At 62.2% G+C, this 23,978-nt stretch overlaps 3 protein-coding genes across 3 annotated transcripts; 1 reads left to right on the top strand and 2 right to left on the bottom strand.

The window, feature by feature from the left end:
* Positions 1 to 866: 866 nt before the first annotated feature.
* Positions 867 to 4,172, bottom strand: RPUSD1 (RNA pseudouridine synthase domain containing 1). Its single transcript, XM_081088594.1, has 6 exons — positions 4,015 to 4,172; positions 3,206 to 3,395; positions 2,985 to 3,108; positions 2,790 to 2,892; positions 2,565 to 2,666; positions 867 to 2,038 (listed from the first exon to the last, which is right to left on the bottom strand). The coding sequence occupies exons 1-6, from the start codon at positions 4,115 to 4,117 to the stop codon at positions 1,611 to 1,613; spliced, it is 1,050 nt and encodes a 349-aa protein (XP_080944720.1). The 5' UTR covers positions 4,118 to 4,172; the 3' UTR covers positions 867 to 1,610.
* Positions 4,173 to 4,304: 132 nt separating this feature from the next.
* CHTF18 (chromosome transmission fidelity factor 18) lies at positions 4,305 to 13,033 on the top strand (the record flags this gene model as incomplete). The annotated part of the gene is given in 23 exon segments (XM_081090619.1): positions 4,305 to 4,349; positions 4,351 to 4,532; positions 4,687 to 4,857; positions 4,923 to 5,090; positions 5,263 to 5,431; positions 5,822 to 5,914; positions 6,008 to 6,060; positions 6,168 to 6,297; positions 6,779 to 6,988; positions 7,494 to 7,591; positions 7,829 to 7,952; positions 8,037 to 8,188; positions 8,370 to 8,463; positions 8,836 to 8,934; positions 9,011 to 9,141; positions 9,417 to 9,588; positions 10,442 to 10,666; positions 10,758 to 10,907; positions 11,002 to 11,132; positions 11,730 to 11,874; positions 11,978 to 12,109; positions 12,516 to 12,573; positions 12,646 to 13,033. Coding segments are annotated over 23 exon segments (3,069 nt in total). The 3' UTR covers positions 12,783 to 13,033.
* Positions 13,034 to 13,316: 283 nt separating this feature from the next.
* GNG13 (G protein subunit gamma 13) lies at positions 13,317 to 15,380 on the bottom strand. Its single transcript, XM_081090622.1, has 3 exons — positions 15,362 to 15,380; positions 13,639 to 13,770; positions 13,317 to 13,457 (listed from the first exon to the last, which is right to left on the bottom strand). The coding sequence occupies exons 2-3, from the start codon at positions 13,734 to 13,736 to the stop codon at positions 13,352 to 13,354; spliced, it is 204 nt and encodes a 67-aa protein (XP_080946748.1). The 5' UTR covers positions 13,737 to 13,770; positions 15,362 to 15,380; the 3' UTR covers positions 13,317 to 13,351.
* Positions 15,381 to 23,978: the final 8,598 nt, after the last annotated feature.

Below are 23,978 nucleotides of genomic sequence, written 5' to 3'. Positions count from 1 at the left end.
ACTCAGACTCAGAGAGGCTGAGCAACTTGCCTGTGGCCACACAGCAGTGAGTGGGAAGCATGACCAGACCCTGTGGCCAGGCTGAAAACCTGTGTGTGCTGTAGGGGGCCTGCGGGTATGGGTGGAGGCAGGGGCAGAAGGGGAAAGGTGGGGCAGGTCTCAGCAAGGTGATGTGTCCTCAGGTAGAAGGTTCAGCAAGTGTGAAAACGAGGAAGCAGGTGTGCTGGGATGGGGACTGGTGATGCTATCCCACCGCACCGCGCCAGTCACGCTGGGTAACCACAGTGACCATCTGTCTGGGTGACCACGGTGGGCATCCTGTGGGCCCCTCTGGTTTGCTCCAGCCCTTCCTGTTACATATGAGGAAACTGATGCAGGGAGCAGGCCTTTGCAGAGACCCTATGGTGGCTGCTCCTGGCTTCATCCCACTGAGATCCTGACGTGGTCACAGGTAGGTCCAGCCCAGGAACCCCAGGACAGGACCTGTGAGAGGAGGGGTCTGGCCCAGCTGGGTGCAGGGATGTGGCATGTGACCTCAGGCTGGTTGGTGGCCCAGGCGACAGCCCTCCCATGGCGTTCTGACACGGTGGAAGGCCCCAAGACCAGTATGATGGTGGCCACGGTAGTAGCTCTATCAGGGACTCTGGTGAGACTAGTTGGATGTTCCAATGTTTTCTGTTGGGAGGGCCAGGGATCCTCCGACCAGGGCAGGAGTGTAGCCACTGCATAGGGGTACAGGGCAGCAGCCAGGACCTCGAGGTCAGTCCTGGGTCCTGCAGGAGGGCTTGGGACAGAGGCCTACCTGGTGCAGGAGTCTGGGCTCCCCTGTAACCCCCACATCAGAAGTATTCATGGCTGTTCACAGGGTTAGTCACTGAGCCTTTATTCTAAGTCCTGGAGCCCTGCGGCAGCTGGAATGATGTGGGCGTGTTGGAGGGGACAGAGGAGGCGGGAGCTGGGCTGCCCTTGCTCCTAGGCTAAGGTCTGATAACCAGGGGCTGTGTGGGAGGCCCCCCCAGAGCACCTACATCAGGCCAGAAGGGACGGCCCTCACCCACCCCCATGTGTGATGATTAGGATGTGGGTGGAGGTGGCAGACCCATGGGCAGAGTTCGGCAGAAGCCAAGGCACAAAGCAGGACTGGCCGGGCAGGGGACCAGTCAGGGTTTGCAGGTAGAGAGGGCTCAGCCAAGCTGGGGTGATGGCACAGGGGGTCTGAACAGAGTAAAGGAGCCAGGTGCTCTGGGGGTGAACAAGGGGCCCAGCAAGGGCCGGCCCGGGTCCTTTTCCAGGGCAACCCCCGGGCACAACTACAGACAAGCCCTGGGGGTAAAGCTTTGGAGTCCGAAAGGTGTCTGGGGAGGACTGGCAGGCCTTGGTTCCTTTTGGGGGGGCTGGTCCTACCACGCTGAGTTCATCCTTCCATAATCGTGGCGGCCTGGCTCCCCCTGCTGGCCGTGGGTCCCTCTTTAGGTTTGGCTGCTACAGTTGGGGTGGGGTCAGTGCTCTGTGGCTGGGACACCTCCGCCTCCGGATAGGCTTAGGGTTCTGGCCCGCAGTCCCTGTCCACCTGGAGGTTCCAGTCTTCACCAAACATCAGGCCCACACTCTCAGTTGTCTGGCTCCAGTGTCCACTCTGACAGCCACTGAAGATATGAGGCCCTCTGAGCCTCTGTCTCCGGGGGACGGGGAGGGGGCGGTGGGGGCCGGCCTGGCCCGGGCAGGTGTGTGGAGGGGCTGCAGGGCCCAGGGTCCCCTTCTGTGGGTTCAGGGTCCTGGGCAGCCCGCAGGACTTGGACAAGCTGGTCCAGCGGCTGTACCAGGGTGTGAGGGCTCCAGCAGGCGTCAAGGGTGGGCACGAAAGGGTCTGGTGTACAGGCCTCCACACACTCGGCCTGGGTGGGTATCCGCAGGTAGAAGGCATGCAACATCATGCGGAACGGTTGGTCCTCCTGTCCCGAGGCCTGCCCGTAGGTCAGGTCCCCCACAATGGGGTGGCCGAGGGCACTGCAATGGACACGCAGCTGGTGCGTCCGGCCTGTGTGGGGAGAGAGGGCCAGTGAGGCAGGGGTGCCACTCCCTGACCGCCACCCACCGTTCATGTCACTGTCCCCAGCTGCCAACTCAGCGGCACATGCAATAACCCTCCCTGCTTCCTGCTACAGACGAGGACATAAGAGCTTAGAATGGAAGTCAACTTCTGGGGTCACCTCTGGCGAGGGCAGGGCCAGGGTGGCACTCGGTACATTGGAGACCTCAGGCCCGCCTCCCCACTGCCTTCACATCCAGACCAGCAAGACCACCTCTAGGGCAAGAGCCGCAGGTTGCGGGGTGAAGTGTGTGGGAGAGGATCCGCTTTGCCAGCAATGTTTGGGGTGGCCCCCGTCAGGCTACTCTGCCTCTGTGCCTGTTTCCTTTCCTATCTAACGGGGACACTGCAGTGCACTGCTTGAGGAGATGCTGACACCAGGCACCCAGCACGCCGGGGGCAGGACACTGGGGGGTGGGGAGGGTACGGGGAGTGAGGAGCCTGGGAGGCTTCCTGGCCCCGCTCCTGAATGTACCTGTGAGGGGCTGCAGCAGCACTTTGGAGACGGGGTCACCTGCATAGAGTCCATGTTCTAGAACCACCAGCTCCGTGAGGCTTGGTTTCGGGTTCTCACAGCCTGCGGGGGAGGAAGGGAGGCTGTGAGGGTTGCCTGGGTCAGCCCCGGGCTCCAGGTCACCTCAGCACAAGGTCCCCTTAGATGAAACATGTGCCATGGCCCCTGCCCCCTTGCCCACCGTACCCTGGGTGCCCTCGATGCACATGGTGTGGGTCCGGCCCTCTGTGCCGTTCCTGCCGATGGCATAGCTGATGGTTATCCGGCTCTCCTGGACGTGCCCCCGAACCTGCGGGTCAGGGGAGCCCACCTGAAACTCAGGGCCTGCTGATGTGGGCTGAGCACTGGAGCCCCCATGCCCCAGGCCTGGCCAGGCCTTACCAGAGCCAGGTAAGCCTTGGTGACCTGCCGCTCCTTGAAGCACCTGTAAGCGCTGCCTGCAGCTGCTTTGTTCAGGGCCACACAGAGAGCTCCGCTGGTGGAGAAATCTAGCTGGTGGCAGAACCTGGCACAGAGCAAAGGGACAGGAGAGGCTGGGTCAGGGGCGGCCACTTCCCTCCCGCGGAGGCCGCCTGGGGCTCCCTGTGCCGCACTCCCAGTACCTGAACCCGTAGCAGGTGCCGGGGTCAGCCAGCTCGGGGAAGCGGTGCCGCAGCTGCTTTTGGAGGGTCAGGGTCTCCCTCCACGTCTTGCTATCAATGCGCACGTCCCAGTGCTTGTTCACCACCAGGAAGTCACGGCTCTGGTACACGATGGACAGGTTCTCCACACTGCCTGGCTCCATGGTGGGGCCTGCATGCAGGGCGAGCATGTGGTTCACAGGGTGACCAGCCCATGTCAGGGTCACGCCCAGCTCGGGCAGACAACCCCTGCTCTCCAGAGCTCTGGGTCCGAAGCCACAAACGCTGTGTATCAGGCAAACACATGCACCTGCTATGTGCCTGCACCCACTGGGCTCCTGACTACTCTCACTTCTGAACCTCGTAGGAGAGTGGCAACTGGGGTGAGAGTGTGGTCAAGGTGAGGGGAGCCAGTGTTGCTTGGACGTGGGGCAGTCCCACAGTCCCCGCCAGACCCAGGCCTTGGGAGAAACAGTCTTGCTCTGAGCCCACTCCCACCGACCCTTCCCAACAGACCAGGAACGCGCGATAGGGGCCTTTTCCTGAGTGGGGAGGGGTGGAGGAGAGGGGCTGCTACGGCCCTCGCACCCGGGGGCGGCACAGGGCAGCCGGGTGCAAGGGGGGGCGCTGAGTGCAGGGGCGGAGTTCACCCTCGCCCCCCCACCCCCCTCCATGCAGACACCATTCCCTACCTCCCCTCCGCGGAAGCCCCCACCTCCTGGGTACGATGGGCCAAGGGGTTCTGGGTGGATCCCAGTGGTGAGCCCGCCCCCGCCCACTCTGGAACCGACCTGCAGTCGGGCCGCGCCGTCCGGGTCCCCGATGCCGCTGACCCGCTCCGATCCAGCTCCCGCGTCCCCGCACCTCGCGATCCACGACCCAGGGACTTCTCATTCGGACCACGGAACCACTTCTTTCCAGGTCCGGCCTGCCCGCAGAGCCCCGCCCACGCCCCCAGACGGGCAGCCGTGTGGACCAATAGCGAGCTCTTGGGACCTGCCTTTCGGACTCCAAGCCTCGACTCGGCCCCACCCTACTTGCGCGCGCAGCCCCGCCCCCGCCCCGCCCTGCCTACCGACCAATGGCTGAGCGCCGCAGGACACGCCGACTGTACATTGGCGGCGCCCGGGCGCGGGGGGGCGGGAGCGGCGCGCAGCTGGAGCGCGGGAGCTTCGGAGCCGGCGGTGACTCCGGCGGGCGCGGCGGGCCCGCGTGGCCATGGAGGACTACGAGCGGGAGCTGCACGGCGTCGAGGACGACTTCCACAGCCAGTTTGCGGACGAGCTCGAGGTGCTGGCGGAGCTGGAAGGTGGGCGCGGGTCCGGGCGCGGCCTTGTCGCTTGTAGCCGGGCAGGGCCCCGGCCTGCCTGCCCCGGGCGTTCGGGAGGGCTGCGCGGGGACGGGAGCGCCGGCTGCAGGCAGCGCGACCCGAGGCGGTTGCTGTGCATCTTTTCTCCCTGCAGGGCCCGAGGCCCGGTCACCCTGCAGGGACAGGGTCCGGCCGACGTTCGAGGAGGCCCTTGCTGGAGGGGACGCTGCGGCGCCCTGTTCTCCAGGTGGACCCGCAGGGAACCGCAGGGATGCCAGGAGGAGGCAGCTGGCGGCCGACGCAGAGAGGGACGGACTCCTCCTCGGTACGTCCGGCGAGGCCCCCACCGGGGTGGGAGGCAAAGCAGGGGAAGCATCTGTTTCTTCCCAGACTGTGTGTTTCCCCAGCTCCCGGGGTCAAGCGGCCCAGGCTGGAGGCGGTCAAGAGGCTGAACTTCGGGCAGGATGAGATGGAAGAGCCGCCGCTTCCCGACTCCCCTCCTCGGGACATCACCCCCCCACCGAGTCCTGAGGTCCCCGCTGAGCTGTGGGGCGAGGGGTGTGTGGCCTGGGGGTCCGAGAGTCTTGGGATCGGAGGGGTCTCGTGTTTCCGACCAGGTCCCAAGGCCTGGGCTGTGGGCCTGTGGGCGGGTGGGCAGCAGAGCGGGAGCCTGGCTCCTGGCCTGAGGGTAACAGGAAGCAAAGTGCAAGACAGCCTGGTCCTTTCCCAGGACTGTGGACCCTGGTGCGGACCTGGGGCTCAAAGGGGCCCCGCCAGCCCCTCGCAATCCGGTCCTGAGGCGACCCCCGGTCCTGGAGGACTACGTCAACGTGACCTCCACGGGCGGTGACCGGGCCTTTCTGGTGCTCCGGGCGGACCCCGGGGGCACGGGGGTGCAGGTGGGTGCTGTGTGGCCATGGGGGTGTCTAGGCTGGCCACAGCCGCCCTGTGGGGTTGGCAGGCTTGGCGCAGCCCCGGAAATCATGTCCACACGAGGACTCCGGGGGCTCCTCGGGAAGTTCACCGGGCTTCCAGCCATCAGTTCAGGAGGGACTCTTCCTCTCTCTCCCTTCTGCCCCCTCCACTTTCTTCTCTCTCCTAGAGCTGCCCCCTCCCTAGTGGCTCTTGCTCCTCCCGTCCTTAGTGGGAGAGGGGACTCCTCCATCTCTAGGCCGGCCGGGGCTGGGGGATGCCACCTAGGTCTCTGAGCATTGTTGGGTGGGGGTCATGGGTAACCCCGTGACCGAGGAGGGTGTCCGGAGGTGACTGCTGCTCTCTCTCCCCCACAGAGCCCTTCCTTGGGCACCCAGTGGCGTGGACGTGGCCGCCTGGACCTGCTGGGTGTGTCTTTCGCTTCTCTGAAGGAGCAGGTTGACAGTGAGGTGGGGCCTGCTGGGGTTTGCTGGGAGGAGCGGGTTAGCTCTGGGGCGACTGGCTGTCTGAGCCATCCTGATCCCAAGCCCTGTTGTGCGCAGCGGCGGCAGCGATTGCTCGAGGAGGCCCAGCGGCTCTCAGAGACACTGCACAGGTGACGTAGTGGGTCCTTTTGCTCCTGGAACCCCCGCCTGAATTCTGGGCAGGGCGTGATCCCTGCTGGGGTGAAGGCCGGGCGGCTCAGGGCACAATGCTCTTCAGCCTCAGGACAGAGGAGATGGGAGAGGAGACCCCTGAGGAGGTGCCGGCTAACCGCCAAGACGACGCCCAGCACAGCCTCTGGGTGGATGAATTTGCGCCCCAGCACTACACGGAGCTGCTCAGCGACGATGTGAGGCCTTGCACTTGCTCAAGTGTGCCTGGCTGTCTTGTTGCCAGGAGGGGGGAATTCAGGATCCAGCCAAATAACATATCACCAGCCCACAGCCCTGTTGGAATGGAAAGCAGGGCTCTGGTGTGCCTTGCTGAGTTGTAGATGGGGAAACTGAGGCAAGTACAGGGCCGGCATGCTGCTGGTCACCTCTGACGTGGGCTGCGGATCCAGAGCACCCCGTGCCTGTAGCCTTTGTTTCCTTTCCTCTCAGCAGCTGATGCCCCGGGCGGGGTGCCCCGGGGCTCCTGGAGGGGTCAGGGCCAGGGCTGTGGGAATGAGGCCCCCGTGTGAGCCTCGCTCTGCCACTCACCAGGAGGGTGAGTGGGGGCCACTTGGTACTCAGCCTCAGCATCCCTGTGTGTGTCCTCGGACAGCATGAGGGGCCGGACGGAATCCTTGGCACTGGTGGTCCTCCCCGGCAATACCTCCCTTCCCGCAGTTCACCAACCGCTGCCTCCTCAAGTGGCTGAAGCTGTGGGACCTGGTGGTGTTCGGCCGAGAGAGGCCGGCCCGGAAGCCCAGGTCCAGTGTGGAGCCGGCCCGGGTTGGCAAGGAGGCCACAGCTTCCAGCAAGTGGAAGAGCCACGACCAGGTGTTGGAGGAGATGCTCGAGGCTGAGCTGGACCTGAGCCGGCGGCCCCGGCAGAAAGTGAGCGCCACCTCTGTGCACGGCATGCATCTCTGAGCCCAGGGGTTATACGCACTGGCTGGTGCCTTCGTACCTCGGGGGCCACACGGCATGCAGTGTGCTCCTCAGCGTGGCCGAGGGCACGATGACGTGTTAGTGAGGGGAGTCAGTGATGTGAACGGGAGTTGGTTGTTCTAATGACTTAGGTAAGGTCAGTGTCCCTCGAGGGCCCAGTACCTCCCGAAGGATGATTGTGGTGGACAGTGAGTGGTTTTGAGGGGTCAGTAATGGCTGTGGCCCATCAGGTCTCCCCATCACTTTCTTTATTCAGGGTTTTCTCTCTGAAATGCTCGTTCTGAGCCATGGGCATGCTGGGGTTCTCATTTGATGACTAGGGTGGGTGTGGGGTGATATGGACATTCCCTGGCACCACGCCTCATGGGACAGGATTATCAGCCTTGGTGGTTGGGTCAGATACTCCCCAACGTGGTGCAGGTTGCAGCCTGTCTTTGTGTCTTGGTTGTAGGTAGCATTGCTATGTGGACCCCCTGGGCTGGGCAAGACCACTCTGGCCCACGTGATCGCAAGGCATGCGGGGTACTGTGTGGTGGAAATGAATGCAAGGTGAGTGGAAGGCAAGGCCTGACCTGTGGGCCTCTTGTCTGTCCTGATCTGTCTGGTTGAATCTGGGACACTGGGGTCCTTGGGGCATTGGGATTTGGAGCAGTCATGTCGCAGGGTAGCCTCGAGGTGTCAGTGCAGCAGCTTGGCCTGGGAGATCATCCTGCCAGGGACACTGGCTGCTGCCCTGGCCGCGGCCACAGCTGTCCTGACGGCCCCTCCCCTGCTCTGTGGTTACAGTGACGACCGCAGCCCCGAGGCCTTCCGCACGCACATTGAGGCGGCCACGCAGATGGAGTCGGTGCTGGGCATTGGTGGGAAGCCCAACTGCCTGGTTATCGATGAGATCGATGGGGCCCCCACGGTGGGCCTCCTGGGTGCCTGGCCAGTGGGTGGGCGGGTGGGCAATCTGGGCTGTGGCTCATTGCACCGCCGCATGTCCCCTCAGGCTGCCATCAACGTGCTCCTCAGCATCATTGACCGCAAGGGCCCGAAGGAGGCAGAGCTGGGGGGCCGGGCCACGTTGGCGGGGGAGGGGCGGCGGCCGCGGGCAGAGGGGGGTCTCTTGATGAGGCCAGTCATCTGCATCTGTAATGACCAGTGAGTAGGGTGGGGCAGGGTTCTGAAGGTGAGGGCCTGAGGGTGCTCCACTGGGCGGGGCTTTCACAGGAGGGCAGAGGGCCCCTGGGCTGGCACATCCTAGCCCCACCTGGCCACCCAGTGGATTTGAGGCTGGGATTTGGCCTGAGGGTTTCCCCCCACACCCTGTGCCCATCGGCAGGTTTGCGCCCTCTCTGCGGCAGCTGAAGCAGCGGGCTTTCCTGCTCCACTTTCCACCGATACTGCCCTCCAGACTCACACAGCGGCTGCAGGAGGTCAGTGGGGGTGCGGAGGTGGGGCACAGGGCTGGGGCTGCATGGCTGACGGCAGGGTGGGCGTGACTCCTGTCATGGTCTCATCTTCCCCTCCCCACCACTCTACACCCCTCCCCTCTGCCATCCAGGGCACCACCCTCTCTGCTGTTGCCACTCCCTTCCCCCCATCCCAGGTCCTGGGGTGAGGGTGACTGGTTCACTTTGATCTCTGGCGGTGGGTGGTCCCTAGTGGGGACCGAGATCAGACTACAGGATCTGTAGTTTTTGTCTCCTGTAGGATGAGAACAGCTACTCACCTGTTTCTAGGGAGGAGGTGGCTACAGGGTGGAGCTCTGAGAGGGGGATGGATAGCCATGCTCTTGCCTCCTGCAGATCTCCCTCCGGCAGGGCCTGCAGGTCGACCCAGGTGCCCTAGCAGCCCTCTGTGAGAAGACAGACAATGACATCCGAGCCTGCATCAACACCCTGCAGGTGGGTGGGCGGAAGCTGGCTGTGGGGGGGTGGGACAGGGGGCAGCTACCTCTCAACCCCCACACCCTGTGTCCAGTTCCTGCATGGGCGAGGCCAGCGGGAGCTGAGTGTTCAGGCTGTGCAGACCACGCGCGTCGGCCTCAAGGACCAGCGCAAGGGGCTCTTCTCTGTGTGGCAGGAGGTCTTCCAGCTGCCCCGGGCCCAGAGGTAGATGGGGTGGGCAGAAAGAGTGGGCGGGCCAGGCTCAGCCTGGATACCTATGGTGCCCCCAGCCCTGGACATAAACCCTGCGTGTGCAGCCTCCCCCACCCCCCACCCCCGTTCTGCCAACAGAAACCCAAGGCTGCTTGGGCCCTGCTTTCAAGGCTGTGCCTCAGCCTCCCTCACTGCCACCTCCTTGGGGCTGCCTCGAGTCGGGAGGGTGCTGCCCACAGGAATAAAGTGGGTGGGGTTCCACTCCAGCTTCAGCAACCCTTCTGCAGGCGACGTGTGGGCCAGGACCCAACTCTGCCCACCCACATGCTCCTGCTGGGCGATGGGCTCACGGGGTTGGGGCACCGGGCTGCCGAGGCACCCCTGACCATGGCTGCACAGCGGTTCTACCATATCCTGCATGTGGCTGCCTCCTCGGGCGAGCATGAGAAGGTCGTCCAGGTAACTGCACTCTCCCTGAACCTTTTTCCAGGGTGCCGTGTTGGGGGTGTTCCCTTGTCCCCAGACAGTGAACAGGAGGCAGTCCAGATAGTGCCAGGCTGTAGAAGAAGCAGGTGGGATGGGAATGCGGTGGGGCAGACAGGGCATCAGAGAGGCCCCGGGAATATGAGCAGCAGAGGCCAGAGGAGAGGCTGGTGCTAGGAGGGGGATGGCCACCAGCATGGCAGGGGGCCGGGTGTGGGGATGGGGGGTCGTTTTGATTGATGGGGTCACTGGCTGCCAGCTGGGAACCAAAGTGAGGGGTAGTGTGGCAGCAGCTGGGGAACCCGATCCAGTGGCGGGGGGTGGGTGGGCTTCATTCTGGACATGAGCTGCGGGAATGGGGTGTGGATTAGAGAGCAGGTAGGGATTTTGGCCTGAGCAGGTGGCAGAGATGCACCCCTAACCCTGAAAGCCGGCCTAAGCTGTCTGCCTAACTAAGCCTCTTTGGGTTAGTGGTTAGGGATCCGTGCAAATCCAGAAACCCATGGTTGCAGAGGGCAGAGCAAGTGCGGGAGGGGAGGGGACGTCTACGTAGAAGGAGAGTGGGGCTCTGCCCTTAGTTCTGGTGGACAGACTCCCTTTAGGGAGGGGTGGGGGGTTCTTTCCTGCACATCCCAGGATCTTGGTCAAACCAGAGTGGGGGCAGCAGGTGGGCCTCCTGGCACCCCCTCAGGGCCATGTGCGCACTCACATGTGGCCACGCAGGTGCTATCCTGGTCCCCGGACTTGGCAGGGCAGATGGGCAGTGAAGGGTCCCTTGTGCTGTGGGGGGTCATGATGCTGGAGGGGCTCAGGGACCCACTACTCACAGGGCCTGTTTGACAACTTCCTGCGACTGCGGCTGCGGGACTCCAGCCTGGGCACCGTGTGTACGGCCCTTGACTGGCTAGCCTTTGAGGACATGCTGGGCCAGGCCGCCCACCACAGCCAGAGCTTCCAGTTGCTGCGCTACCAGCCCTTCCTGCTTGTGGCCTTCCACTTGCTGTTCGCCTCCAGCCATGTGCCAAGGATCGCCTTCCCGAGTAGCCAGCAGGAGGTGTGCCCTGCACCCTGCCCCTCGCCCCTGTCTAGGCCTGGGATCCTGGGGGGTCCTGGCTGACCTGGTCCTGGTTTACCCTCCACCCCAGGCCCAGAACCGGACAAGTCAGGTGCAGAACCTGATCCAGACACTGGTGTCAGGTATTGCTCCGTCCACTCGCAACCAAACAACGCCCCAGGCCCTCATCTTGGACACCCTCTGCCTGCTCCTGGACATCCTCGTGCCTAAGCTTCGCCCTGTGAGTGCCTCACCCAGAAGGAGGGTGCGGCTTCTGGCCGGACTGGGTTCCTGGCTGTGCTCAGCGTTCCTACCTGTTGCCTACCTGCCGGCAGGTGAGCACGCAGCTGTACAGCACGCGTGAGAAGCTCCAGTTGAGCAGCCTAGTGGGCACCATGCTTGCCTACAGCCTAACCTACCGCCAGGAGCGCACGCCTGACGGGCAGTATGTCTACAGGCTGGAGCCGTGAGTCTGTGCAGCACTTGGAATGAGGGCAGTGGGGGGCTGGGCCGGGAGTGGAAAAGCATGGCCTTGGTGAGGCTTGAGACTCAGTTTCCCATTTGTCAGAGGTTGGCGGGAGTGTCGGTTCTAGCTCAGCTCCTGCCCACATGTGACTGTGATGTGGGCCCCCAGGTTGGGCATAGGTAGCCCCGGGACCTGAGGCTTTTACTACAGAATCTCTCTGCCCCAGTGTTCCCCAGGAGCCCCACCAGGGGGTCCTCGAGCTCCCTAGGGCTGTTCCCCTGTCCTGAGATGGCTGTGGGGATGGAGCGCGGGCCCTAGGGTTCTGCTGCCCAGTCAGGGCCCCGGTGTCTGGGATGCAGGTGTTTCTCTGTGCCGATGGCAAGGAGGCAGTAATGGCGGTTTCTGAGCACAAAACCCAGCCTGAGCCCAGCCCTGCCATGTCTCATTCCCTCCCTTTGTAGCCCTAGGGAGGCCCCTGTCCTGCAGCTTTCTCATTCTGGCATTTGGAGTCATTGTGGTGGGTGCCCTGCTGCTATCACTACTGAGCAGGTGCCTGGCTGCCTTACCGCCCCCCCCCCTCCCCTCGCCCCCGAGCAGGAACTTGGAGGAGGTCTGCCGCTTCCCTGAACTGCCTGCCCGAAAGCCCCTCACCTACCAGGCCAAGCAGCTTATTGCCCGTGAGATTGAAATGGAGAAGATGCGGCGGGCAGAGGCCTTGGCCCGAGATGGGGACAGCCCCCAGGTGAGCCCACCTCTGGCTTGGGGCAGAGCAGGGCCTTGTAGGGTGGATCCTGCCCTTGGAATGGCCCTGTCCAGTCAGCTCTCATCACATCCACTTCCTGCAGGTGGATGGCAGTCCCCCCAAGGCCAAGGGCCCCCAGGGGGCTGCTGGGGGGAAAGGGGCACAGCCACCCACCGCACGCAGCCACGAGCAGCGGCTGGAGCGCATCCTGAAGAGAGCAGCCCTGGAGGACCAGGTTTGGGGGCTGGAAGTGGGCACGGGGGTGGGGCTGTGTTACCTTGGTACAGGCTGGCTCTGAGCTCTGAGGGACCCACCTAACGGTCCAGTCCCTGCTGCTCAGCAGGGTTGGGTCTCACCTGGGCTCAGTTCCCACTTGGGCAGGAGGGTGGGTTCTGTTGGCACCTCCTGCCCTGGCCCTGACAGGGACCAGGCAGCTGTGGAGGCGGTAAGGGGCAGAGGGGACCCTTGCTGAGTGGGTCAGTACAGGGTGAGGGGAGGGGCTGGGAGAGGTGTCTACTCCTCAGCCGTGGGCCACGGTTCAGAGGCGCCACGAGGCCCATCCTCCCGGGGAGAGTTTTCCCTCACGGCAGGGCGTGTCCCCGATGTGTCTGTCCGTGAATCTGACCACCCACCCTCTGCAGACCGAGAGGGATTTCTTCGGCCGTGTGGTCATCAGGAGAGCAGCAGCCCTGAGCGCAGGTGTGGTGGGTGTGGGAGCTGTGGAGGGCGGGGCTGGGGTCGGGCAGAGGACCAACCCTGTGGCCCCCACAGAGAACACAGCCCCTGAGACGGACGCGGTCGAGCAGCGCATGGGCACTGCGGTGGGCAGGAGTGACGTCTGGTTCCGCTTCAAGGAGGGCGTCTCCAACGCTGTGCGACGCAACCTGCACATCAGGGACCTGCTGTAGCCGGGTCACACCAGACACCCCACTCCTCCATGGATACCCCAGGTCCGTGCTGGATGCTCTGATTTACACCAGATGCCCCAGAATCCACACCAGATGCCCCAGTGTTCATGACTGACACCCAGATCGACGCCAGGCACCCCAAGGTCATGCTGGATGTCCCCAGATCCACACTGGACCCCTTGGTGTTGGTTTCTCTGTTATTTTTTATTTGGATTTTGAGAGGACATTATTAAAGCTGGGGACAGTGACACAGGAATGGCGTAGGACTTAAGAAGCAACAGGAGGGAGCCTAGGCAGGGCTCTCGGCTCGCTGAGAACGGAAAGTCAGCGACAGAAGGGAGCCAGGGCCCAGCTGCTGTCAGCTCACTGGAAAGTCCAAGAAAAGGGGCCTTGGGGACAGGCTCAGGGCCCCTGCCCATTGTTCCCCTGGTTGCGAGCCTCATGGGGCCCCTTCGAGTTCAGGAGAAGAGGGGGAAGGAAAGGCGTTCTGGGAGCACCGGGAAGTCTATGAAAGTCACACCTTTACCGAGTTGTCCTCTTCACAAAGGCCTGCGCCTGGGGCCGGGGTCTCACAGGATGGCACACTTGCCCTTCTCCACCCACGGGTTGTTCTTCATGAGGTCAGGGTTCAGGAAGGGGTCTTTGGGGATCCCCTCCTCGATCCACTTGAGGAGCCTGTTGGTGGGGAGATTGGGGTGAGCAGGTGGGCACCTTGCCCCTCAAGTGCTGCCCAGTGTTACACATGAGGGTCTGCTCATAGCTTATGCAAATGAGCACAGGATAGGGAAATGAGATGCAAATCAACAGCTGGCTCTGGGTGGGGTGAGGCTGAGGCTCTGGGGTCCTGGGGACTCACTCAGGGATGCTCTTGGATGACATCTCCCTTTTGAAGGCCAGCTGGTACTTGAGGCTCTCAACCTCCTTCTTCATCTGGGGCACGTCCCACTCCTCCATGGGGTCGGGGGCTTCGGAAGTGGCCAGCCTGGGGCTGGAGGACACGAAGAGGCAATGGAGATTCCAGCCTGCAGTAGCCCCCTGCGGTCCCTCCCACCGATGAGACCCCACAGGAAAGGAGGGAGCCCTGTCCTTGCACACTGACAGCCCACTGCCTGGGGAGGTCCCCAGGGGCCGCACCACCAGCCCCACAGGCTTCCCCAGATCCACACAGGCAGTACTGGGGTGCAGGGCCTGGGTCTGAGGCTCCACTAATGAGGTTCCATTAGACTGCCCTGCCCCCAGGGGCTAATTAGCTGCAGAGGAAACTTTCCACCCGTAGCTCTGCCTCCCCACCCAATCAAAGCCTCACCATGGCTGGGAGATAGCAGGACCAGCACACAGCAAAGACAGGTTCCCAAGAGCCCACACCAACCCCACCCCCTGTGAGGCCCGCTTCCCACTCCTGGTGGCAGAGGTGGAGCCCAGACCATGCAAAGGGCAGGACCCTGCCTGTGCCTTCCCCTACTTTGCATGGACAGAGCCCCCCCTGCGGGCACGTTAATCCTGGGGCTGGAGGATTTGACTGCATTTTGCATCTCTGGCTGGGGGTTGGGGTGCTGAGGATCTTGGAGGTCAGGACTCAGAACAGCTGCAGCCTCCTGCTGCCCAGTGTCGCCCCTGGAACTTCACAAACATCGGCCCAGTTTCTGCTTGTGAGCCAACCTGGCAAAGTCGCAGGCTGAGGCCTCAGGAGATCCAGCGGTTGGGGGGACATGAGGGCAAGTTGCTCTGTAAGCCTCCCACCCAGCTTACTCCAGGGGCCCCTACTCCCCCCGCCACTACCCCCATCACTGAGGCTAGGAGCCAAGGGTCTGGCTTTCTTGACGGAGGGTGGGCAGGGGGCAGGGGGTCCGCAGGCTGACAGGAGTATGACCCTGCGGCCTCAGGCTGTCTCCATGGAGACTGTGTGTGTGTGTGTGTGTGTGTGTGTGTGTGTGTGTGTGAGGGGGTGGGTCCTGGTCCTTGTGGGGGTTGGGGAGAGTGCACAGACCGGGAGGGGGTCGTGGGGGTGGTCAGCCAGGAGTGAGGATGAGAGCCTGGGGAGCAGGGGATCTCTGAGGGGCAGTCACGGAGGGGGTTTGCAGGCTCCTCTCCCAGAGACCCCAAATTCCAGCACCCCAACCCCCACAGCAGGCTCTCATGCGGACAGACATAGGGGGCATCCCTGTCGGGGGACTGCAGTGTCCCTGTCCACAGCCCCCTCCTCTGTCTGGCCCTACCTGTGTGAAGCCGCTGCTGAGCCCGGCCTCAGTCCCACGCACTCTGCCCACCCCACGGCCTGCCCTGCCCCCAACACAGTGCTTGGTGGGCACTGGGGGGCGGCAAGTGTTGCTCACGGGGGGGGGGGGCTGGCTCCCCTTCCTGTAAGCTGCTCTGCCCCACCCGCCTGCGCACAGGGGTCCTCCCCACCAGGCCTGATCCCTTGGGACACTCAGGGCGGCTGTCCTCCGCTGGAAGACAGGCAGGGGTGTCTCCTCTCCTGGTTGGGTCTGTCCAGGTCAGCCCAGTGGGACCTGGGCAAGTCTCAGAACCCTGGGCTTCAGTTCCCTGCTCAGCCTCAGGGACCAGTTCATCAGACTTACCTTGGGCGGTGATGGCAAGGGAGAAATGATGACAAAGTGACTGAAGATTAAGTGATGGGCGAGTGAGCCTGGCACACAGGCAGAGCCCAGCAGGTGCCCGCCCACTCCTGCCACCTGGGGCCAGGCTCTGGCACCGCCCCTACCCTCCACCCGCCCTCCTCAGGGCTGGGCTGACCCTGGGGACTTGGCCCAGCCTGGCCAGCCTCCAGGGTGGGAGATGCATTTCCAGGTCAGCTCTGGCCCTGGGTGATGCAGTCCTGTCCTGCCTTTCAATCTTCAGGGCAGACGCCATCAGGACCAAGACTGCACCCCCTTCTCTGACAATGCCCTGCGTGTGCCCAGGGGGCCTGCTGCTCTGCTCCACTCTCAGGGAAGTTGTGTCCCCGGGGTCATTGGGATGCAGGCGCCAGGCTGTATCCTGGATGTGCCCCCAGGTGGCAGGGCCCAGCTCCCTAACCAAGGTCTTTAAGGAGGCCAGTGCCTGAGGCTCCCAAACCCTTAGCAGGTGCTCCTGTGGCCTCTCCTGGGCCAGATCCCCTGTGGCTGGCCACTCTACCCCCCCCAACCCCCCCGAAAGGCAGGACGCAGTGCCCCCTGCCCCTTCAGAAACCTGGTCCTTTCTGTCGTGATTCTGTAAAAGGGGTCAGTGATGCCTCGGCCCCTGGAGCAGGCACATGATGACAGCTCAGGCGGCACTCTGGAACTGGGGCAAATCGGGGAAATTAGGGATTATTTTTATTATGGATTTGGGGATGTGGGGAGCTTAGAGCAAGGGCATCTGTGTTCTCCGGGCAGATGGCTACAGGGCTGGCCTCTCTCCATTCCCCCCCCCTCCCCCACCTCCTCACCCCCCAGGGCCTGTGCTCATGTGCCTGCCAGGCCCCTCAGGTGCCCTGACTGGGCTGCCTGGGGCGGGGGCCCTGCTCACACTGGTGTGAGGCTCAGGGCAGGGATCCTGGTCGGCCCCCAAAGCCTGGCTCAAGGTTGGGACTGAGACCCAGGCTGGCCAGCCCCACTACCCAGTCATGCCTTCCCCTCAGAGGGCATGGGTAGAACCGGGCACCAGGACAGGCTCTGGCCCGACGGCCCCAAGAATCTCCTGAGAAGCGCTGGTGTGGCCTGGCTGGGTGTGGGCCGTGGGCGGCTGCAGGAGCTGCAGGTGCTGTTTGAAGTCCGCGGTGGAATCAAAGCTCAACGTGGCCACAGCTGAAATCCACTAAGAAGCACCGCAGGGCTCAGGCCCAAACCGGAGCTCACCTGGGCGTCCTCGGCACCCGTGGCCGGCCTGTAGGCGGGAGCCCGTGGGCACAGGTTCCGCGCCCCCCCAGTGCTGTGCGAAAGTCTCTGGGCGGCTGTGGGGACGCTCGGGGCTCAGAGCAGTCACGGTGCTGCCTCAGCCAGGCTGCGCTGGGGGCCAAGCTGAAGAGCGTCTGCTGTGTGAGCCCGTGAAGCCACCCCTTGGTGAGAGTGGGGGAACCTGGGACTTGTCCAGTGTCCTCCTGGGGGGACGGCAGGCCCAGGACGCTCAGAGGCCCACGGAGTCACGGTGGGAGGGGGACACTCGAGAGGCAGTGGCAGCGTGCCCTCCAGCTGAGCGCGGACTCGCAGGCTCCCAGAGTGGGCCCCAGGGGACCCACACCTTTCTGAAATTAGCTGCACTAACCGGGCTGCTGGTGCGAGCCCACAGAGCTCCTCCCTGGCCCAGAAACTGCTGCCCGAGCCCCGCGCCTGCAGGGGCCCCTCATGGGACCGTGATCCAGGCCAGGCCGCCAGGGGACGTGCAGGCGTAGGGGGCAGGGGCGGCGAGACTGGCGGTGATGCTGTCAGCGTTCGGAAGAATAAAAAATGGTGTGTGGGCCGCTCTGACACCTTCCAGGCAGCGTCTCCGAGGAGGGCTCAGAGACGAAGGGGAGAAAGTGCCCAAACAGGACCGCGGATGGGTGCTGTCCCTGCCTGCTCCCAGTGTGGCTCCGACCTTTGGCCTGTCCCTCACCAGGTCACCTCTGAGCTACCCAGTGCCACTCCCAGCTGCTGTCAGCTCCAGCTCCATGTGGGGGGACAGTGCCACTGGCTTCTCTAGAGACTCCGCATGGCTCCCCACTGAGGGCAGGCAGCCGGGGCAGAGGTGGGCAGAGGTGAGGAGCCGTCAGCAAGAGCGCCACCCCACCTGGTTAAACAGCTCATGAAAACTATAGACAGTTTCTACGTTATCTTTGAAAGTTTGAAAATGATTTGCAAAAACAGTTTAAGCTCTTAGACCCCCAAGTGCAGGACTCCTGTTCTCTGCCAGGGTCAGGGGTCTCTATGGGGACCATGGACTTTCACCCCCACCCCAGCCTGGGCCTGGGTTCAGTGTGGGGCTCCCTCCGCCTGCCTGGACCCTGTCTGCTGCCTTCCTGGGTGCAGAGCTTGGTCTCAGAGGCAGACACTAGGTTTACAGGAATCTGGACATCATCCCCCCCTCTGCATCCTCCCCCACTTAAATCTCCCAGGGGTGGGTCTGTCTGACAGAGGAGGGAATGAAGCTGACCAGTGTCCAAAAGGCACTGTCCTGATTGGCCGAATGGAGCCACTCTGGTAGGTGAAGAAGCTGATTGGGTGGGGTGGGGAAACACAGCTATACAGCGCTGATGGATGGGGAAGGCCTCCATCCTGTTGGCTGAGGCGGGTTCCAGGAACTCCTTCGTGAGGGCTGGCTCAGATGGAGAACGGCAGGGCAGGCAGGCGGGTCAGGGCGGGCTTAACCCTGCCCTGCCGTTTGCATGTTTGCACGGGAGGCTCCTGTGTAGAAATGGCTGCTAGGCTCCATTTAAACAGTGTGAGCCCAGCCGGCCATGGGAGCCCTTTTTAGTGGGTATCTTCTTTCTCCAGTTACTGTCAACACCACCCTCTACAGATGTAAAAACCAGCTCACAGGCCGAACTACAACAGGCCCAGCCCGCTCCAGCTAGCGGATATTTAGAAAAGAGGGGCCAGCGCTGGAGAAGTGGGAGGCAAAGGGTCTGTGTGGCTCCGCCCACGCTGCAAATTTTGGCAAATGACCTTTGAGGGGGCCAGACACCCCACTAGTGGCCTTGGTGGGCAAGCTGGGCTGGGACTCCACATAAAACAGGGCTGTGTTGGAGATAGGTGACAGCTGGGCAAGGCCACACCCAGCTCTCCCGCTCAGGTGTCCCCACCTCAGGTCCCCACCCCAGGCCTCCTCACCCAGGTGTCCCCACCCCAGGTCTCCTCACTCAGGTGTCCCCTCCCCAGGTTCCCACCACAGGTCTCCTCACCCAGGTGTCCCCACCCCAGGCCTCCTCACTCAAGTGTCCCCACCCCAGGTTCCCACCACAGGCCTCCTCACCCAGGTGTCCTCACACAGGTGTCCCCACCCCAGGCCTCCTCACTCAGGTGTCCCCACCCCAGGTTCCCACCACAGGTCTCCTCAGACCAGGTCTCCTCACTCAGAATCCCTCACTCCAGGTTCCTCCACCCCAGGTCTCAGGTCTCCTCATCCAGGTGTCCCCACCCCAGGCCTCCTCACTCGGGTCCCCTCACCCCAAATCTCACCCCATGCTGCCTCTCCAGCGGCAAAGCCATGAGCACTCTGTTCTCCTAAAGGAGTGTTCTAGAAACCTAAGCGAGCTGCATAGTTATTGCTCACAATGTTTGGGAGGTCTGCCTCAGAGACATCAGGCCCCCCGTGCACAATTCCAGGCTGGACAGGTGGGTGGCAGAAGGCAAAGCTTGTCTTCCAACATGACACCATCCAAGGATCCAGGCGATGTCCCTGAGGGTCCGAGGAGGCGGGTGTGGGGGCAGGTGTGGGGGCAGGCGGGGAGGGGCGGCTTGGAGACAGAAGGGCCTCGTCAGGCACAAGAAAGGGTGCTGTGGCATTTGCACCCTGTGTAGCCTGGTCTCCCTGACCCACGTCCCATCCTGCCCCACCACCGTCTGCCACGGCGTCGCTGGTGATCTGGCCTACAGGGGACCCTGGGCAATGTCAGCATGCATCTCTCAGAGCCTCTCATGACGGAGGTGCTTCTGCATCCAGTGGGTGGAGGCTGGGCTGCTGTCCCCACCTGTCGGCGTGCCTTCCCTCCCGCCTTGATCCCCGGCCCAGCCCTGTGCGAGGCAGGATGTGCACGTCCCATCTTCTGGGGATCCCTGTGTAAGGGGCAGAAGCGCCAACAGCAGCTCAGGGTGGAAAATGCTCTCCCCAATGTCTGCAGGACCCTGAGCAAGGCCTCGGGCCTAGGAGTGCAGGGCGGATCTTGGAGGAGGGTCCCAGCAGCCCTGTCAGGACGGCATTTGGGTTCACCTGTACCCCCAAAGGCACTTCTTGAGAACTTTCTCTGGGCACTCATTTACTTGGGCGAAAACAAGCCGGAAGGTGGTGTGATGGATGCTGTCTGCCATCAACTGGTGCCCCAGGCCTGCTCTGGCCTCTAGGTGGCGCCGCAGGCCCACACGGCACGGCTCCGGCTTGGAAGGGCTGCAGCCATTGGCGGTGAAATTCCGGGCCCTTAACTCTCCTACACATTTCAAGCTCCTGTGATGCGGTGACATCAAGGGCACTTGCTGTGCTAGGAATGAAAATGGAGAAACCTGTTACATTTCCACTTTTCACTTAAAGCCAGAATCAGAAGTCCACTCCACGTGAAATCACATTTTAACACAAACAGCCATCTTTTCCCTTAGCCCATGTACAGGCATCATTTGCCGTGTGTAGGCCTCTTACAGGAAGGGCTGCCTTCTGCGCTCTTCTGCCTTCGGTCTGTCACTACGCTGCCTGGTGCCGCCTGGTGCCTGGGAGCAGGGACGCTTTCAGAAGGAGGGGAGAGCAGCCTCTGAAGACCATTGCGGCCCCCAGACCTCCCTCTCCCAGACCCACCTGGAGACCCAGCGGGGCCGTCTCGAGCCCTTTTTTGTGGTTCTGTCCACACTGATGGGATGCCCTTTGCTGAAGACATGGAGGGTCAGATGTAAAGTATTTCCTATAATTCTGTGGGGGGGAAAGAGCTGGCGGAAACGGGATTTGTAGTCAAGGTTACATTCCGAAGCTGCCCGTCAGTCTGCCGAGGCCCAGGTTGTTCAGGAGTCCCAGCAAACACTGGAGGAACCCCGGAGGCACGCGGCTGAGCTGGGCTGACCTGGGAGCTGCGCTAGAGTCCTGCAGGAAGTCCGGGGCAGGCCGCAGAGCGTCTTGAGAGAGGGACTTGCGGACCAGTCACCAAGGTCTCGGCCTTTTACCTGTGGGGGTCTGTGAGAGTGTGTGCTCATACTCGCTGGTATGAGTATGGGCAATCTTACTGCTTTTAAAAAATGATTAGTAGACTTATTTTTTAGAGAAGTTTTAGGTTTGCAGGAAAACTGAACAGTGAGGACAGTTTCCCCTAATTCCCTGCCCTGCTAACCATGTGCAGGCGGCGGTACATTTGTCACAACGAATGACCTGGCACTGAGGTGCTACTAACTACAGCTGGCACTTGGTCCAGATCGCTTTAGTTTTTACCCAGTGTCCTCTCTGTCCCAGGACGCACAGGATGTTTGGCCCTCCCGTCTCCTCCGGGCTGGGGCCATGTCCCTCGGCCTTGCCTGTTCTGGGGTGTGCTGGCCAGGGTGTCTGCAGGCTGCCCCTTGGTTGGGTTTGTGAAGTGGTTTTCTCCAGGTCAGTGGGGGGATGGTGACTGCTTCTTGGACCATGACCTTTCTGTAGGTCCTGCTTCCCTCCCCTGAGCGGGAGCGGGGCTGGGGAGGGGCAGTGGCCCTTTCTGTCCTGGAGAGGAGAAGGAGAGAGTAGAGGAGCCAGTGCAGGGCCAGCAGCCCGGTGGGGGAGCACGTGGTGACACAGAAGCAGCAACGACAAAGTAAGGCTGAGGGAAATGGGCCCGACATCCTCAGCCCCTGGTGGGAGCCCTGATGGCAGAGCCTCCGGAGCGAACCTGGCTAGAAGCCGCTGGTGGGAGCACCTGGAGGGAGCACCTGGAGGGGAGCTCTGTAGCCCCTGCCAGCCTGGGGCCTCATCTCAGGGGGAGCAGAGGCTCTGCTTTAGCAAGGACTGTCCAGGCCCTGCGGCCAGGGCTCAGCCCATCAGTCCCTCGGGATCCAGTGGGCACCCCGCCAGCCGCCATCTCCCACTGGGCTTGCTCTTTGGCTGAGCTCATGCGAATGTGCGTTCAGTCCCCCGTCTCCCCAGAATCCTTTGGCTTTTCTAGGGGCTTCACGCTTGCTGTGGGCGTTTCTCAGGGCCTCGAGGTGCGGCTTTCACCTGCTCGACCTCTCAGGACCCAGGTGAGGGTGAGGACCCTGATTCTGCTGGTGCAGAGCCAGCGCAGGGCGACTCTGCCCACGGGCACTGCTGCGCAGGGCGACTGGCTCGGCAGGAGCAGGAGGCGGAAGGGAGGGGGTGTAGTGCAGGGACCAGTGACACTCTGGGCTGAGTGGCTTGAGTTGGCCCTGGAGGTGGGGGAGGTGCAGGGAGACCTGACACTTTTGGAACCCACTTCCGGGCCAGCCCCTTTGCCTGCTTAGCACTTGGCGGGGAGCAGCCTGGAACCCCCTGGCCACCTGGGCCTGACATCTCGCTGCTCCTGCTGCTGCTGCCGCTGGTTTGTGAAAAGCTGTTTTATTCCCAGAAAAAGTCCGTTTGGTTCCGCTGCCGCCGACATATCTTCAGCCGAGTGACGGTGGAGGTTCCTGGCTTTTAATAGATGTTCCTAATGAGCCTCTGTTTCCTGTTGTCCCTCAGACAGCGGCTGAGGGATGTCTTTACAGCCCGTCTGCAGGACCTACAGCCAGGCGCCTTCGCGGGCCTGGTGGGCTGTGAGCACAGCGTTCTCGCAGCGTTTGGTGAGAGCGTGTCTTGACCCTTCATTTCTGTCAAGTCACAGCCTGCTCCAGACTCCGCCTTCCTGCGCCCCGTGCCCCACGGCCTCCCCAGCGGAGGTTTCCTGAACACTGAAAGCAGAAACAGGGCCCTGCTCCCCAGGAATCGAACTTTTGTGGTTTGTCTTCAGAAAAGCAAACCAAATGTTGAGTGGGGGTCTTGTGGATTGCTTCATCTACGGACGAATAGCCAGATCTTCCCATTTCACCCCCACCCCCCACCTCCTTTCTTCCTCCCCGTGGGGGCGGGAGCTTCTCTGTACAAGACTCGGGCCTCCATTTCACTGCCCGCGAGCTCTGCCCGGGGCTCTGAGCTCCTGTGTAAGGCACGGGGGTGGGGGTGGGGGTGGGGCGCGAGTAAGAGGCAGGAAGCAGGATGCCCCTGCTCACCTCGCACCGTGCACCTCCTGTGCCTGGGAGTGGGGCTCACCAACGGTCTGGTGTTCCAGGGATGGGCCTGCATTTTTCGGAAGTGGGCGGGGTGGGGGTGGGGGCATTTATTGACCTTCTTCCAAGTGGAAGAACTGGGTGTGTCAGGACAGAAATAGTGACTCTTGTTAATGTGACGATAATTTGTCAGGTGCCCTAAACACAACCAGGGTTTCACTGAGCGAACCAAGCCCTGGCCGGGTGGCTCAGTTGGTTGGAGCGTTGTCCAGTGCACCAAAAGGTTGTGGGTTCGAGCCCCGGTTGCGGCGTGTATGGGAGGCAACTGATTCATGTCTCTCTCTCTCTCTCTCTCTCTCTCTCTCTCTCTCTTCATTCCTTTCTCTAAGAATCAATAAAACACATCCTCAGGTGAAGATTAGAAAAAGAGTGAAGCTGGGGAGCTGGGGAGCTGGGGAGGGAAGGCAGCTCGTGGCGACGGGATGTTGAATGCCATCGTGGGCTGGGGCTCCAGGAGGCCGTCAGCGGAGCAGCTTCAATCAGGGGATGCTCTTGTGACTGTCACTGAGGGTCTGGTCTCGGAGGAAAGAGCGGAGGGCGTCCACCCAACAGCGACTTCTGGTGGCCAGGAGGAGTTGGTGACAGCGCTGGGTAGTGGGGTGAACGTGTCATCAGGATCTGACGCCCCGAAATACATCACTTTGGCGTGAGGGTTATTTAGAGCTGAAGGCAATTGAGAATCCACAGATGCAGAAAGAAACCTTTTTGGAGCTTCGCTGTGTGACGGAAAGCAGAACTTCTGGGAAGCAGGCTGGTGCAAGTTCCTTCTCAGCGAGTCCCCGCCCAGTGGAGGGCCGGAAACGAACCCATCGCAGATCCCTCCTCTGGGGAAGTCGTGTGGCCCTGAAGGAGGTGGGAAGACCCCTCACACCGGTGCAGGCGAACATTATCACAACTTTCTTAGGCCTCTGTTGTTCTCCTAACACTTACTTGTCTTTCCTAAAGAAAAGCATTTGTTTTCTCCATAAGAACCCTCTCCTCCCTTCCCCTCCCCCTGATAATGTATATATATAAGCATCTAATTGAAACCATTTACTCAGCCAGCTACTTTTGTTGGCTACCATGTGCCTATGAATAAACTTTTTTCTTCTGTTAATTTGTTGCTTGTCTGCTTAATCCACAGGCCCCGTCACTGAACCTAAGAGGGTATAGGAAAAGATTTTTCTTCCCCATAGCCCTCTTTCATCACGGAGGCTCCCGACCTGCTAGAAATGGAGGTGGGTGATGGGATGGGGGTGGAGGGAGTGGGGCTGGAGGTCCTCCACACCCTCCATCTGTCCCTGCTCCCCAATGTGTG

This window comes from Myotis nattereri (genome assembly GCF_964212035.1).
Source record: "Myotis nattereri genome assembly, chromosome: 4".
NCBI lineage: Eukaryota > Metazoa > Chordata > Mammalia > Chiroptera > Vespertilionidae > Myotis > Myotis nattereri.
The sequence above is the reverse complement of the archived record's forward strand: the minus strand, read 5'-3'. Positions and strand labels throughout refer to the sequence as shown.